Source organism: Herpailurus yagouaroundi, unplaced genomic scaffold (genome assembly GCF_014898765.1).
Source record: "Herpailurus yagouaroundi ecotype Mexico unplaced genomic scaffold, PumYag 187, whole genome shotgun sequence".
Taxonomy (NCBI): domain Eukaryota; kingdom Metazoa; phylum Chordata; class Mammalia; order Carnivora; family Felidae; genus Herpailurus; species Herpailurus yagouaroundi.
In genome coordinates this window covers 30206133-30218167 of record NW_024412418.1, presented here as the reverse complement: position 1 = coordinate 30218167, position 12035 = coordinate 30206133, and the positions used below count along the sequence as shown (strand labels likewise).

General features: G+C 40.8%; 1 protein-coding gene across 1 annotated transcript in view; it reads left to right on the top strand.

Annotated features, from left to right (window-relative positions):
* The first annotated feature begins 2455 nt into the window (after positions 1-2455).
* The window catches only part of PRMT3 (protein arginine methyltransferase 3), a 146587-nt gene continuing 137007 nt past the window's right edge, over positions 2456-12035 (top strand). The window contains exons 1-5 of the mRNA XM_040495627.1: positions 2456-2664; positions 2936-3071; positions 4662-4744; positions 6440-6489; positions 7138-7240. Of these exons, the coding sequence (XP_040351561.1) occupies positions 2637-2664; positions 2936-3071; positions 4662-4744; positions 6440-6489; positions 7138-7240 (400 nt within the window). The 5' untranslated portion in view covers positions 2456-2636. The remainder of the gene's footprint in view (positions 2665-2935; positions 3072-4661; positions 4745-6439; positions 6490-7137; positions 7241-12035) is intronic.

Genomic DNA, 12035 nt, shown 5'->3' with positions numbered 1-12035 from the left:
TAACTGTGCTTGTATAATCATGGGGAAGTTAAACATAGGAAGGAAAACAAATGAACAAGTCCTGGGTGCCTCTTATATGGTTAGGAAATGTCCAAGTATTAGTGGAAATATGTAGCATTTTGGTCAGTTGGGTGGTAGAATACTGGTTAGTATTTATCAAGTGCCAGCCTTTACATATGCTGTGTGTCTTGTAACCCTCCAGCAATCCTTATAATCCTTATAGGTTTGAGTATTATCCCCATATCTTAGATGGAGAAACTGAGCCTCACTGTGGTTAAGCACCTTGCCCCAAAGTCTGAAGCTGAAGACCTGAAGCTAGGAAATGGCAGAGCCAGGATTCTAACCCAAGTCAGCCTGACTGCATAGCTTGTATTTGTAACCGCTCTATAAAAGCCTCCAGTATCTGTGTATTTCCAGGAAGTTCCATTAATTGTGACTGGATTAGTACATGCTATGGATGAATAAAATTGAAATATGTGGTTTCTTTTATAGGGCCTAGGATCCCTGTAGTAATTCACCATAAAATGTTCACATAGCCAGTAGAAATGTATGTCAAGGTGCACACTTTAAAAACTATGGACAAAGACAGAAAGATGCAGAAGGAAGGGTCAAAGTCAAGAAGAGTACACAGTGTTAATTTCCATCCAGGAACAAAGGGTAGTGGTGAAATTTGTCTTAACTTCTGTGCTGAGGGAAACAAAGTGATTTGAGTGATTCAATTTTTACGGGGTCTAGGGGATGCCAGGCACCTTTCAAGCTTCAGTGAACACCAGAGGATAAAGGCTATCCCCTTTAATTGGGAGGGTATATCTGTAGAATGGACTGGACATTCCCATTCTCAGTCACCTAGGAAAGAGACGTATTTTAGGATGGGGTAGGGTCTTAGGATGTGGACTTCAGAAAGGAGAGGGAACATCTTCCTCCTACCTGGCGGGGTTCCTTTGGGGCTGGACTCTGAAGAGCCTGTGGTTTGGGTGATAACAAGCGTGGGCTCCAAGAAGGGAGGCATGAAATGAGGGGACCCTATGAGGATATACTGAGGTCTGTAGGAAACCAATATTTGATAGATACTGTCCTCTAGGAGAGGAATACATTCATAAGAGTTTAGCAATACAGGGCATCATTTTCATTAAGCAAATTTAATGAGTACCTATTAGGAGTTAAACCACGTTTATGTGCCAGAGAAATGAAAGCAAAGAGACAAGGCCCTTACGTTCATACACAGTGCTGGGGGTAAGACAAAAAAACAAACAGAAAACAAAACAAGCAAATGGTAGGTGCTAAGAAGGGAACCAAGTGGGGGCTGCTGGAATGGCAGTGGAAACTTTTAGAAATGGTGGTTTGTATTTGTAGAGTATTCTTAGCAAAGGCCTCATTAGCTCTAAATCAGAGGCTGGAGGGTGGGACCCAGAGTGAAGGGTTGAGTTGAGATGGAAGTCAGGATTACGCCCAAGCCAAGGTAGTACATTTAATGGGATAAACGTGCTAGCCTCTGGGACTAGAAGCCTGCGACAATTCCCTACAGAAGTGACTGCTGTCAACTCCCACCTGACAAAGCATTCTGTGGCTTGAGTATATGCTCAGAAGGAGGAAAAATGGCATGAGGTAGGAGAACGTTTGTGTTCCTCCCACATAGTGGCCGTAACATTACTTTCTAAACGTACGGAAGAGCATCTCTCCTTCGCGTAACCGACAGGGTCAGCTGCTTCCCATTGTTCAGGACAAGTTAACACTTCTGTCTAAGCACTTTACATGTATCAAGTCATTTTATTCCTACAGTAGTTTTGTGGCTAGTGAAATCACTATCCCCGTTTTGTAGTTGAGGAAGTGGCGGCGGTGAGAGGTCTTGATCTTGCCCAAGACCACAGTAACAAAGTGACGGAAGTAGGATTCAGACTGAGTAGGTCGGCTCCGGAGTCTGTGCTCTCACTTAACCACTGCACTTTAAAGACTAAAATCCTTAAAACGGCGCCAGGCTTTGGTCCCTACGTAGGCTCTTGTACACCCACAATGCCTCCTGTAGTTCCCTCTCCCCACCCTGCTGCACCCTGCTGCAGGAGATCAGGTAGCTCAGGAATTAGAGTGGAGGCCCAGGCTCTTGCCTGCGCTCCGCCTCCTCCGCCACCAGAAGGCGCCCCAAGCGGGCCGCTCCTCCACTAACTGCTGGTTCCTAGAATAAGGGACGCTCAGAGGGCGCGGTGCCCGCTGCAAAACAGCTGTAGCGTCTCTCCGCCTCCGGGCTCGGGGGCGCGAGTGAGAACCTCCCGCTAAGACCCGCCGCAGCGCGAGGAGGAGACAAAGTCACGTCAAAGCCTGCGACGTTCAATCCCCGCTTCAGCGCTTACTCTGCACGCACTACGTCAACCGGAGGCTGCAGGAGGCGGAGCTCGGGCTCTCGCCCCGCCCACCCAGCTCACGTGACCAACAACCGTGGCCTCGGGGCCGGAAGCGCTCCCGAGCCCACGCGCGCGCTCTCGCGTTTCCAGGCGACCGGGAGCCTCCCCAACTCTGGGCCCTGCCGCGCGCTGGCGCTCGTTCCCGGTTTTCCGGGCCCGGAGAGCTCGGAAGCGGCTGCGCGCACGCTGCCCAGCCCGGTCCCCGCCCCCAGGCGCGCGGGGTTCCGGGGCAATACAGCCATGTGCTCGTTAGCGTCGGGCGCTGCGGGTGGGTATTCCTGGTCCCTTAGCACCCGGTTCGCCCAGCCCGAAGGCCGCGCCGCCGCGGGGCGGGAGAAAGACCCTCCTATCCCGCTGCGTCCCCTGGACGCGGGGTCGGACGGTGGGGCCTGGCAGGGAGGGTGAAGGAGGTGCGCCGGCAAGGGCCGCGGGGAGCGGGGTGGGGGCAGCATCACCACCCCCCCCCCACCTCTGCTTCACGTGTGCCCTGCTAGCACTGGTGTCCGTCTCGGGCAGGGCTAATTGTTTGCGTGTGCTAGGCGGCCGGGGTGCTATGGAGGACGAAGACGACCTGCCAGAGCTGTCCGACAGCGGTGACGAGGCCGCCTGGGAGGATGAGGACGATGCTGATCTCCCCCACGACAAGCAGCAGACCCCCTGTCTGTTCTGTGACAGGTTCGTCCACCCCAGTGCCAGGCGTCACCCCCAGGGTGCCGGGCCCTGTGGGTACCTGTGGTCCGCAGTCGAACCCGAGCGGCCTGCCCTCCAATCCTTGAACCAGTGGAGTGATGGTTTGTTGAGAAGGCAGAAGCAGCCATGAACTGGAAGGCGGGTTATACTAGTTCTCTTCGACAGCCTCAGTTTCCCCTTGTGTGAAATAAGAGGGTTTGGACAGAATCTATGGTTCCCAAATCTAGTTGAGCACCCTTTAAAGTCTCACCTGAGACTTTAAAAAGGTACTGAACTCTGCACCACAGCACTTCTAAATCAGTCATGGGATCTAGAAATTTCCTATTTTTATAAAGACATTTTCTGAGGTTATTCTAGTGAATAACCCGTTTGGGAGTCACTAAACTAGATAATCCCTTGGGTCCCTTCCAGCTTTACCATTCTATAATTCATTTATAAGTAGAGAGCTATTCAAGTTACAGCAGAGCTTCTCAAGTTGCAGCATTATTTCCATTTGAACTATCCAAAGAATCATCTTTCCTAGGTAGGAACTCCCCACCTATGGAAGAGAAAGGAATTGATGCATTTTTCACTTAGGGAAAAAGAGACTGCAGTTTCAATAACTGGTTCAAGGTCACAATGCTGTGGTTTTCTTATATCCAAATCCCTATACTTTGCACTTAAAGTTCTGCCTATTCGTCTCAGTAAGCTTTGACTTTGGCCGACTTTCTGGGCAAGTGGCTTGGCATTGGCCAGTATTACTTTAATAAACATTTGCCAGTTTCCCATAAATCTAGGCATGGTGCTGATTGGTGGTGTATTAGCTCCTCTTGATTCGTCATTGTTCTCACATGTAGCCTCATTTGCGTAGGTACAGAATGTCTACGTTTACTTTAGTTGTCATAAAATAATATTTATTGAGCATCAGGGATGTACATCTCTGTGATAGGCTGTATATAAGCACAGCAAGGTAAACATCGGTTGTAAACTACTTGCTGCATGTGTGCTAGGCGCTCAGAAGTATGCAGCTTCTCTGCTGTATATTTCTATCTTAAGTGTCCTTCAGTTTTGCAGGTCACATCATAAAGAGGCCTGGTCCTCACAATGTCCGTAACACAAGTACTTTCAGAACACTACAAGATTACCTTTGAAATATGGCACTTTGGGAATATGCCAGCTGTAAAAATTACATGTTATGCTTTATTTCTAAAAGCAGTTTGAGCTGTTGCAGTTCAAAGCCTCTGGAAGCAGCACTGACAGAGAGGAGAAAAGAATCTTCTGTAGGGAATTTTCATGTCTTGAGGGAAATAGAATCTATCAAAGGGAGTTCTCTTCCTTAAAAGCCTTCTGATCATCTCAGTGCTATTATTTGGCAAATAAATTAACTTTGACATTTAAAAAGGTTGTTAGGGGTGTAAAATGGGACTCAGAAGTTCTAATTCCCTGTAGTGGTGCTGGGTTCCTCTCATGTACAGGTACGTTTGTTTTTTTCTTAGAAACCACCAGAAGGGGGGTATATATTTTACATGAAATCCATATTTACATGAAATCCATTTTGAGGGGACTGTTTCATAAAGCTGTCACTTGATTTTTCAGGTTATTTACATCTGCTGAAGAAACATTTTCACATTGTAAGTCTGAGCATCAATTTAATATTGATAACATGGTCCATAAACATGGTGAGTATTTTTTAGAATAAAGGAAATTGTTGTTGTGAAATTTAAGTTCAAACTTTGTATTCTTCCAGAACCTTCCTTTCCTCTACAAGTTCAATATGGTGAAAAATATAGGAGCAGCCTATCTAATGAAGTTTTTTTGACAAGTGGCCTTTGAAGAAGGACTAATTATAAGTCATTCTTCTAGATAAGATTCACTGTATTTAAGCTTGTATTGACTTCACAACTAAAAAGGAAAAAACAACGTTGGCATGTGATTGCATTTTTATCGTATTAGAACTAGGGAGAGCAAGGACAGAAGTGGGCTTTGGAAAGGGTGGTGGTCGTTATGGAAAAAGCTCACCAGGTCAAAGCATAACATGAACTTCAGGGCATACAAAGTTGAGTTTGGTAAGAGTATAGAAAAAGGAATGATGAGGTTAAGGTGGTAAGCAAAATACTTAGATGATGATTCTTTTGAAACTTGCATTTACACATGCTTCCTTTATAATTAAAGTCTTCTACTTCTTTAAATGGATGCAGAAGTGCTACACTATTATTCCACTAAAATTAAATACAGAATTGTTTTTTTAGTCCCTGCATTTACTATCAACTAGAAAAGACATTAAACATGTGATACGTTTATGAATCATAAATTCAGCTGCAACTGCTTTTGTAAGACATGAATGGCTTATTCTCATTCGTTTTTTTATGTGCATTTTTTAATGTTTATTTATTTGAGAGAGAGAGCGTGTGCACGAGTGGGGGAGGAGCAGAGAGAGAGGGAGAGAATCCCAAGCAGGCTCTGCACTGTCAGTGTGTCCCTTTATGTGCATTTTAAAACTGAATTGGAATCATACTTTAAATATAATTTTGAGGTATGCCTGGGTGGCTCCTTTGGTTAAGCATCTGACTTCAGCTCAGGTTTGTGAGCTCAGGCCCCACATTGGGCTCTGTGCTGGCAGCTCAGACCCTGGAGCCTGCTCCGGATTCTGTGTCTCCGTATCTCTTTCTCTGCCCCTCCCCTGCTTGTGCGTGCTCTCTCTCTCTCAAAAATAGTTACGTTTTTAAAAATAATTTTGTAATTTTCTTCATTTAATAGAGGTTTTTGTATGCTATTATGCATGTAAACATTTTTAACGCTGTTATATTTCTCATAACAACATTATTCATGACAAATAATGCCCAGTTGGTTGGACATTCTATTGCTCTTCCTTGCTTTAAATCCTGCTTCATTTCTGGAAAGAAGAGAACCAGAGAACAAGCCTTATTGTTTTTTAACTTACATCATTTAACTTAATATAAAAGCTATTTCACTTTGTATACTCCATGTCTGACAAAATTATAATTTGGTAGGCATCTTAAAAATAGGGGATTTAAAACTTTTGGCTATAATATCAACTGTCAAATAGTTGTTAAAATCTACAACCAAATTTTCCTGATTTGTGTTGTTTTTACAAATGAGGATTTGAATTCTAAAAATTAATTTCCTACTTTTTAGAAATGCAAGAAAAACATTAAAAATTGTCATCCATATGGCTGTTTCTTCAGATATTCAGAAGTATTAAAGTTACTATTTCTAGTTCTTAAGAAATTCAAAATATTGTAAGTTGTAGTTTAGAGGACATAAATATTTTATTATTTAACCTCTATAGAACAGGTCAATTAGACAAACTCCTCTTATGAAAATAGATGAATTATCTTTTTTTTCCCTTTTAGGACTGGAATTTTATGGCTACATTAAACTAATAAATTTTATTAGACTTAAGGTAAGTTGGTAGCTTAATTTATAATTTTGTTTGGAAACAAAAGAAACACCACAGTGACTAATGATGCCCTGGTTTTAGAAAAATACAAAGAACTGCTAAATGAGAAACTGTTTTAGATTTAGCAGTCATCACATTGGGGGAATCGTGGACGTTAGGAACTTGTCCAACATGCAGCACCAAGTAAATGAATACACATCATGTTTAGTAACGTTTCATTTTTAACTGTGTCTAGGAGGTGAATTGTTGTTATGTGAAAAAGTAATTGAGTGTCAAATAATGGGAAATACTGATACACAATATTTCTCTAAGATCAGAAATAATTTCTAGTGTGATTCCAAGTACTGTGGTTGTCTTTTCTATTTTTCAAATACTTTGTCCTTTTTTCTCTTCTATTCAAATGAATGTTTATGTTGCCACTTCCTTCAAATCCAAACAATATTGAATCCAACATTGAAACCATATTGCATATTAATGTAAGTAGTCATCTAATCAAGTTAATGAAGTGAGAGGTGAACATAGACTCCGTAAATAGAGGTTTTACATAAGGTAGACATGGTTCCTTTTTTTTTACTTAATTTTCCTAGTTTTTGCCAGGGGTGGTTTGTGATTATATACAATGAAAAAACATGCAATTAATTTTATATCCAGAATCCTACAGTTGAGTATATGAATTCCATATACAACCCAGTGCCTTGGGAGAAAGAAGAGTATTTGAAGCCAGTATTAGAAGATGACCTATTACTTCAATTTGGTAAGATGAACTTACAGTATCTACTTTAATGTAGGGTCATTTGTAATGGCAAAATGGTGGTTAAAAGTGTTCTAGGAAAATATATTACCTCCTTAATTCTCTGAAGACTTCACCAGGTAGTTGGTCTCAATAGGAAAGTTAACTTTAAGAACTGCTAGTCACACTGATCATTACCAGAGAGAAATTTAGAAATAGGAGCTTGTTTAAACATTGTATACAAGACGTTCTGAAACATAGGGAGACTTGAGAGAATAATTTTTAATTGTAGGCTACTTTTTAGTCTACTAAAATTGACTGAAATTTTAATTTAGTTTGCTAAAATTAATTAAACTTTTAATTTATTTTAAATTAACCATAATTTTAAAATCTACTGATTCAAAATAATTTTAAAGCAGACAATAATATTTGCTGCTTCTGTCTGACATATTTAAGTCTGATAATTGACTTTTCTTAAGACATCCAGTTTACTGAGATTTTATTTTGATGCAGAACAGATTCCACTCATTTCCTTGGGCTTGCCTACATGCACTAACTCTACAGCCTTCCTTGGGGCAGGGCCACTCTCATCTCCTGACTGTAGCTTTCTTACTTAGTTACTTGCTCTGTGCATTGACCATTCCTTATTGAACAGGGATCTTATGAAAATTCTGTTGGCTTCTTACAGATACTTGAATGTTCTAACTTACCAGGGTTAATGATTTATGTTTTTTCCCCTTGTTTATATTTGCTTCTATGTTTCTTGTGTCAGTAAGGTGAGGTAGAGGGTTTGCTCTTTTCAGACCAGTAAGACCAATCTAAACAGACATGTACCTTCACATATAGTAGTTTAACAGTGTGTATTTGAGAAGTTCTCTGAATAGTGAGAACTGTGGAAAACTACTCATTTCCTTGAGTAGTACCATCATTTGGTTGTGTGGTGGTACAGTGTCGTATTAATGACCTTAATGTAGGAGTCAGGAACTATGTGACCCTGGACAGAGCTTTCTGTTTTTAAGTCTTCATGTATAAAATGAAGAACCCAGACCAGATTTCTGATATTCTTTCTAGTTCTAAAATTTGTTGAGTCCCAGGTTGATTCTTTCCTGTCTTTACAAATTCTCTTTAATCTCATTTCTCCCCAGAGTGACCAAAGTGATCTCCTTAATAAATGACAAGTGCCCACTAAGTGTTCTTTATGACTTTCTAAATTCAAAGTCATTCATTGAGCACTCACAGGATGAAAGTAGTATGTTAAATGTAGTAGAAACATGAATAAGGGAATCCTTCCCATAGGGAGTCTGCAATCTTAATAAGAGTGCTTTGTTTTTAAATGTCTGTTATGTATTATAGTATAAGGTCAACTATGGTAAGTTTCATGAGAAGTAGAAAAGGTAGTACAGTTCAGAAGAGGAAGAGATTATTCAGATCAACAAATATTGAGTGTTGTATGCTGGTCACTGTGGGTACAGATCAGTAGTGAATCTAACTCTCCAATGGTATATAAAGTTAATTTCTTTCAGCCTTAACTTGTAAAAAAGGTGATAATGAGCCCTACCTTATAAAATTGTTGCAAAGATAATGTGTATTAGCACAGTACCTGTCAGAGGGCAAGTGCTTAATAAAGGAGAATTTATTGTTATTAGTAAATAACTAAGGCCTCCAGGAGTTTGGATGAAGTCATGACTGTGATCTGGAACACTTAAAGAGACCTAGTTAAAAAAGGAGAATTTGAACCAGGCATGCCCTTGAGTGCACTGCCTGTGTTCTCTGTCTGTGCTCCTAGCCATTGGTGGAGCAGGATGGAAGAGAAGGTCATGATTCTTCTGGCGCCAAGCTTGATGATTGACTGTTGCACTTCCACTGCCTTTCAGTAAATATTTATTGAGCATCTGTTAAGTATTAGGCTTTGAGGATGTAAAGATGCTAAATTAATAAAGATGACTAAGAAAATAAGCAATGAAAGTATAAGGGAGGAACAGTAACTTTACAAGGGATAAACCTGGCATCTACCATCGCCAGATAATCACATTAGCGATAAACCATGTTGATAGTGTGAGCTCTTTATGTGATGTCATGAGAATGGTACTTTCCCTCTGGTCTTTCTCCCCAAAACTGATAACCTCATTCTGACCATGAAAAACCATCAGACACACAAAGTAAGTGTCATTGTCCAAACTACCTGACCAGTACTCCTCAAAACTGTCAAGGTCATCAAAAACAAGGAGCGTCTGAGAAACTGTCATTGCTGAAGACAGGCTTAAGGAGACCTGACAATTGAATATACTGAAGTATCCTGGATAGGATCTTGGACAGAAAGGGGACATTAGGGAAAAACTAATGAAATACGAGTAAATAAAATGAGTTATTTTTTTAAGTACTGTGTAATATTTGAAACATACTCTACAAAGGGTTAATATTCTTTTATATAAAGAACTCTTAACCACTGAGAGACAAAGATCTCTTGATAGAACAATGGGGAAAATTACACGATTAGACAGTTCACCCAGAAAGGTTCAAAAATTGCCCAACAGTGAGATACCATTTCTCACCTGTCAGACTGGTAAATATTTTTAAAGTATGACAACATTTCTGTTGTCAGCGTTGTGGAGATACATTGCCAGTAGAATGCGTGTTTGGCAACACCTCACCAAACTACATATGTACTTACTTTTTAATACAGCAGTTTCTCTGATAATAATCTGTCTTGAAGGTATACCTCCAACAGCCTGAAAAGACATATACACAAGATTATTCAATACAGCATGATAATTTCCAAATATTGACAACAACTTAAATCCCCGTATATAGGAGAGTGATAGAGTAGGCTATGGTGTGTCCACACTGTGGAGTAGTCTACATCTATTAAAAACCACGGAGATCTCTGAACTGATAGAGTGATATCCAAGACATACCGTGAAACGAGAAAAGGCAGAGCTCAAAGGAGTATCTATGGTATGATACTCTGTTCATGTAAGAAAGAAAGGATTTGAGAAAGTACATGTGTCTGTTCGTTTGTTGAAAGAAATACAGGAAGGAGAAACTAGAAACTAGAGAGAGTAGTTACTTACGGGGCTTAGTGGGACAGGGATGGGAAGAAAGGCATAATGGGGTTGAAGTTACAGGGATAATGAGGGAGTGACACTTCTCTGAGGGTACCTTTTTGTATAGCTCCAACTCTTAGAACTGTGGGAATATTTCTCCTAGCCTTCGTGTAAAACAACAACAACAACAAAGCATCCTGGATGTGTGTGTGAGGATACGGGGGGTGCAAAATGGAATACAAACACTAACAAATGAACTTAACTGTATTACAGAGGAATAATGTAATAGCTGAAGTGGGTAGGGAAGAAAAGAACTGTGTGAATAACTGAAATCTTGACTGGATATTGTGCTGAGGCTATAGGTAAAAAGAACTACATAAATGCTGTAATCTACTAAGTAAAGGTGTTTCTCGCAGAATATGGATTAGCAATTCTGGCACTACTTTCTGTATGTAACAGCATGGACAAGTAAGTAAATATATTATGGATAATAAGAGCTAGGTTTTCACTGTTAGAGAAGGAGGTTTCAAATAAGGAAATAGGGAAGGATAAAATAAGTCCTATGGTGATAGATTGGAATCAGAAGTATCAGTATAAATTCCACACTTTTTAATATATATTCAGATAAATACAAAAATATAGATGTGTGTGCATGTGCGGGTTAGTATAGACACATGTATTTCCTAGCTCTGTTGAAAGAGCCTAGAAAAACCCCAGTAGCAATGAGCACACTTACTGCCCAGATTTTAACACCATTATCCAGTAAAAGGAACCAAGGCTCTTTAGAGAAGTGAGTGATTCCTTGGATGGGGCAGGATGATACAGGATGAGTCTGGGAAAGCTTGTGCCACAAATTAAGGACATACTTAAAAAGAAAAGGTGGTGGCAGGGCGCCTGGGTGGCTCAGTCGGTTAAGCGGCCGACTTCGGTGCAGGTCATGATCTCGCGGTCCGTGAGTTCAAGCCCCGCGTCAGGCTCTGTGCTGACAGCTCAGAGCCTGGAGCCTGTTTCAGATTCTGTGTCTCCCTCTCGCTGACCCTCCCCTGTTCATGCTCTGTCTCTCTCTGTCTCAAAAATAAATAAAATGTTAAAAAAAAATTAAAAAAAAAAAAAAAAAGAAAAAGAAAAGGTGGGGGAGGAGGGGACTTAACAAAAGAATACCGGAGCCAACCTGAAGGAATCCTAATGGTCAAAGCTGGAGTAATTTGAGCAACACAGAAAGTGATACTATTGGGTTTTAATCCACAGGATAGAATAAATATCCATGAATCCATAATGACATAGTCAAGTAAATGGAGAAGGAACAGCTTGATCTTAGAGTAAAATTTTCATTAATGTGGAAGAGAAGAGAGAAATAGAAAATCACTGTTAGGCAAACACCACAGTAATAAGTTGCAGAAAGTATCCACCAATGGATGCTAAGATTAGTGGGCAGAAATTTAAGGTGAAACAGGTTCAGAGTATCTCCCTCAAGAAATTTAAGTACGAAGGAGATGTTAGCTTTTCCAGCAGACACTACCACAGCCAAGTGATCAAGGTTAACATCATCATTAATGAGTCATACTGACACCGAGAAATCCCTTGGTAAAATGCACTCAGAACACAACATCATTTTTCTGCTGTTCTTGCCAAGCATGTGTAACTTTATTCCACTAATGAAAAAACATCAGACAAAGCCAGGTTGACGGACAAACTACAAAATTAGTGATCGGTACTCTACGAAAAGTGTCTGATAAAGTTCTTGGGTGCAGGATTCTAAAAATAATTCGTTCAAG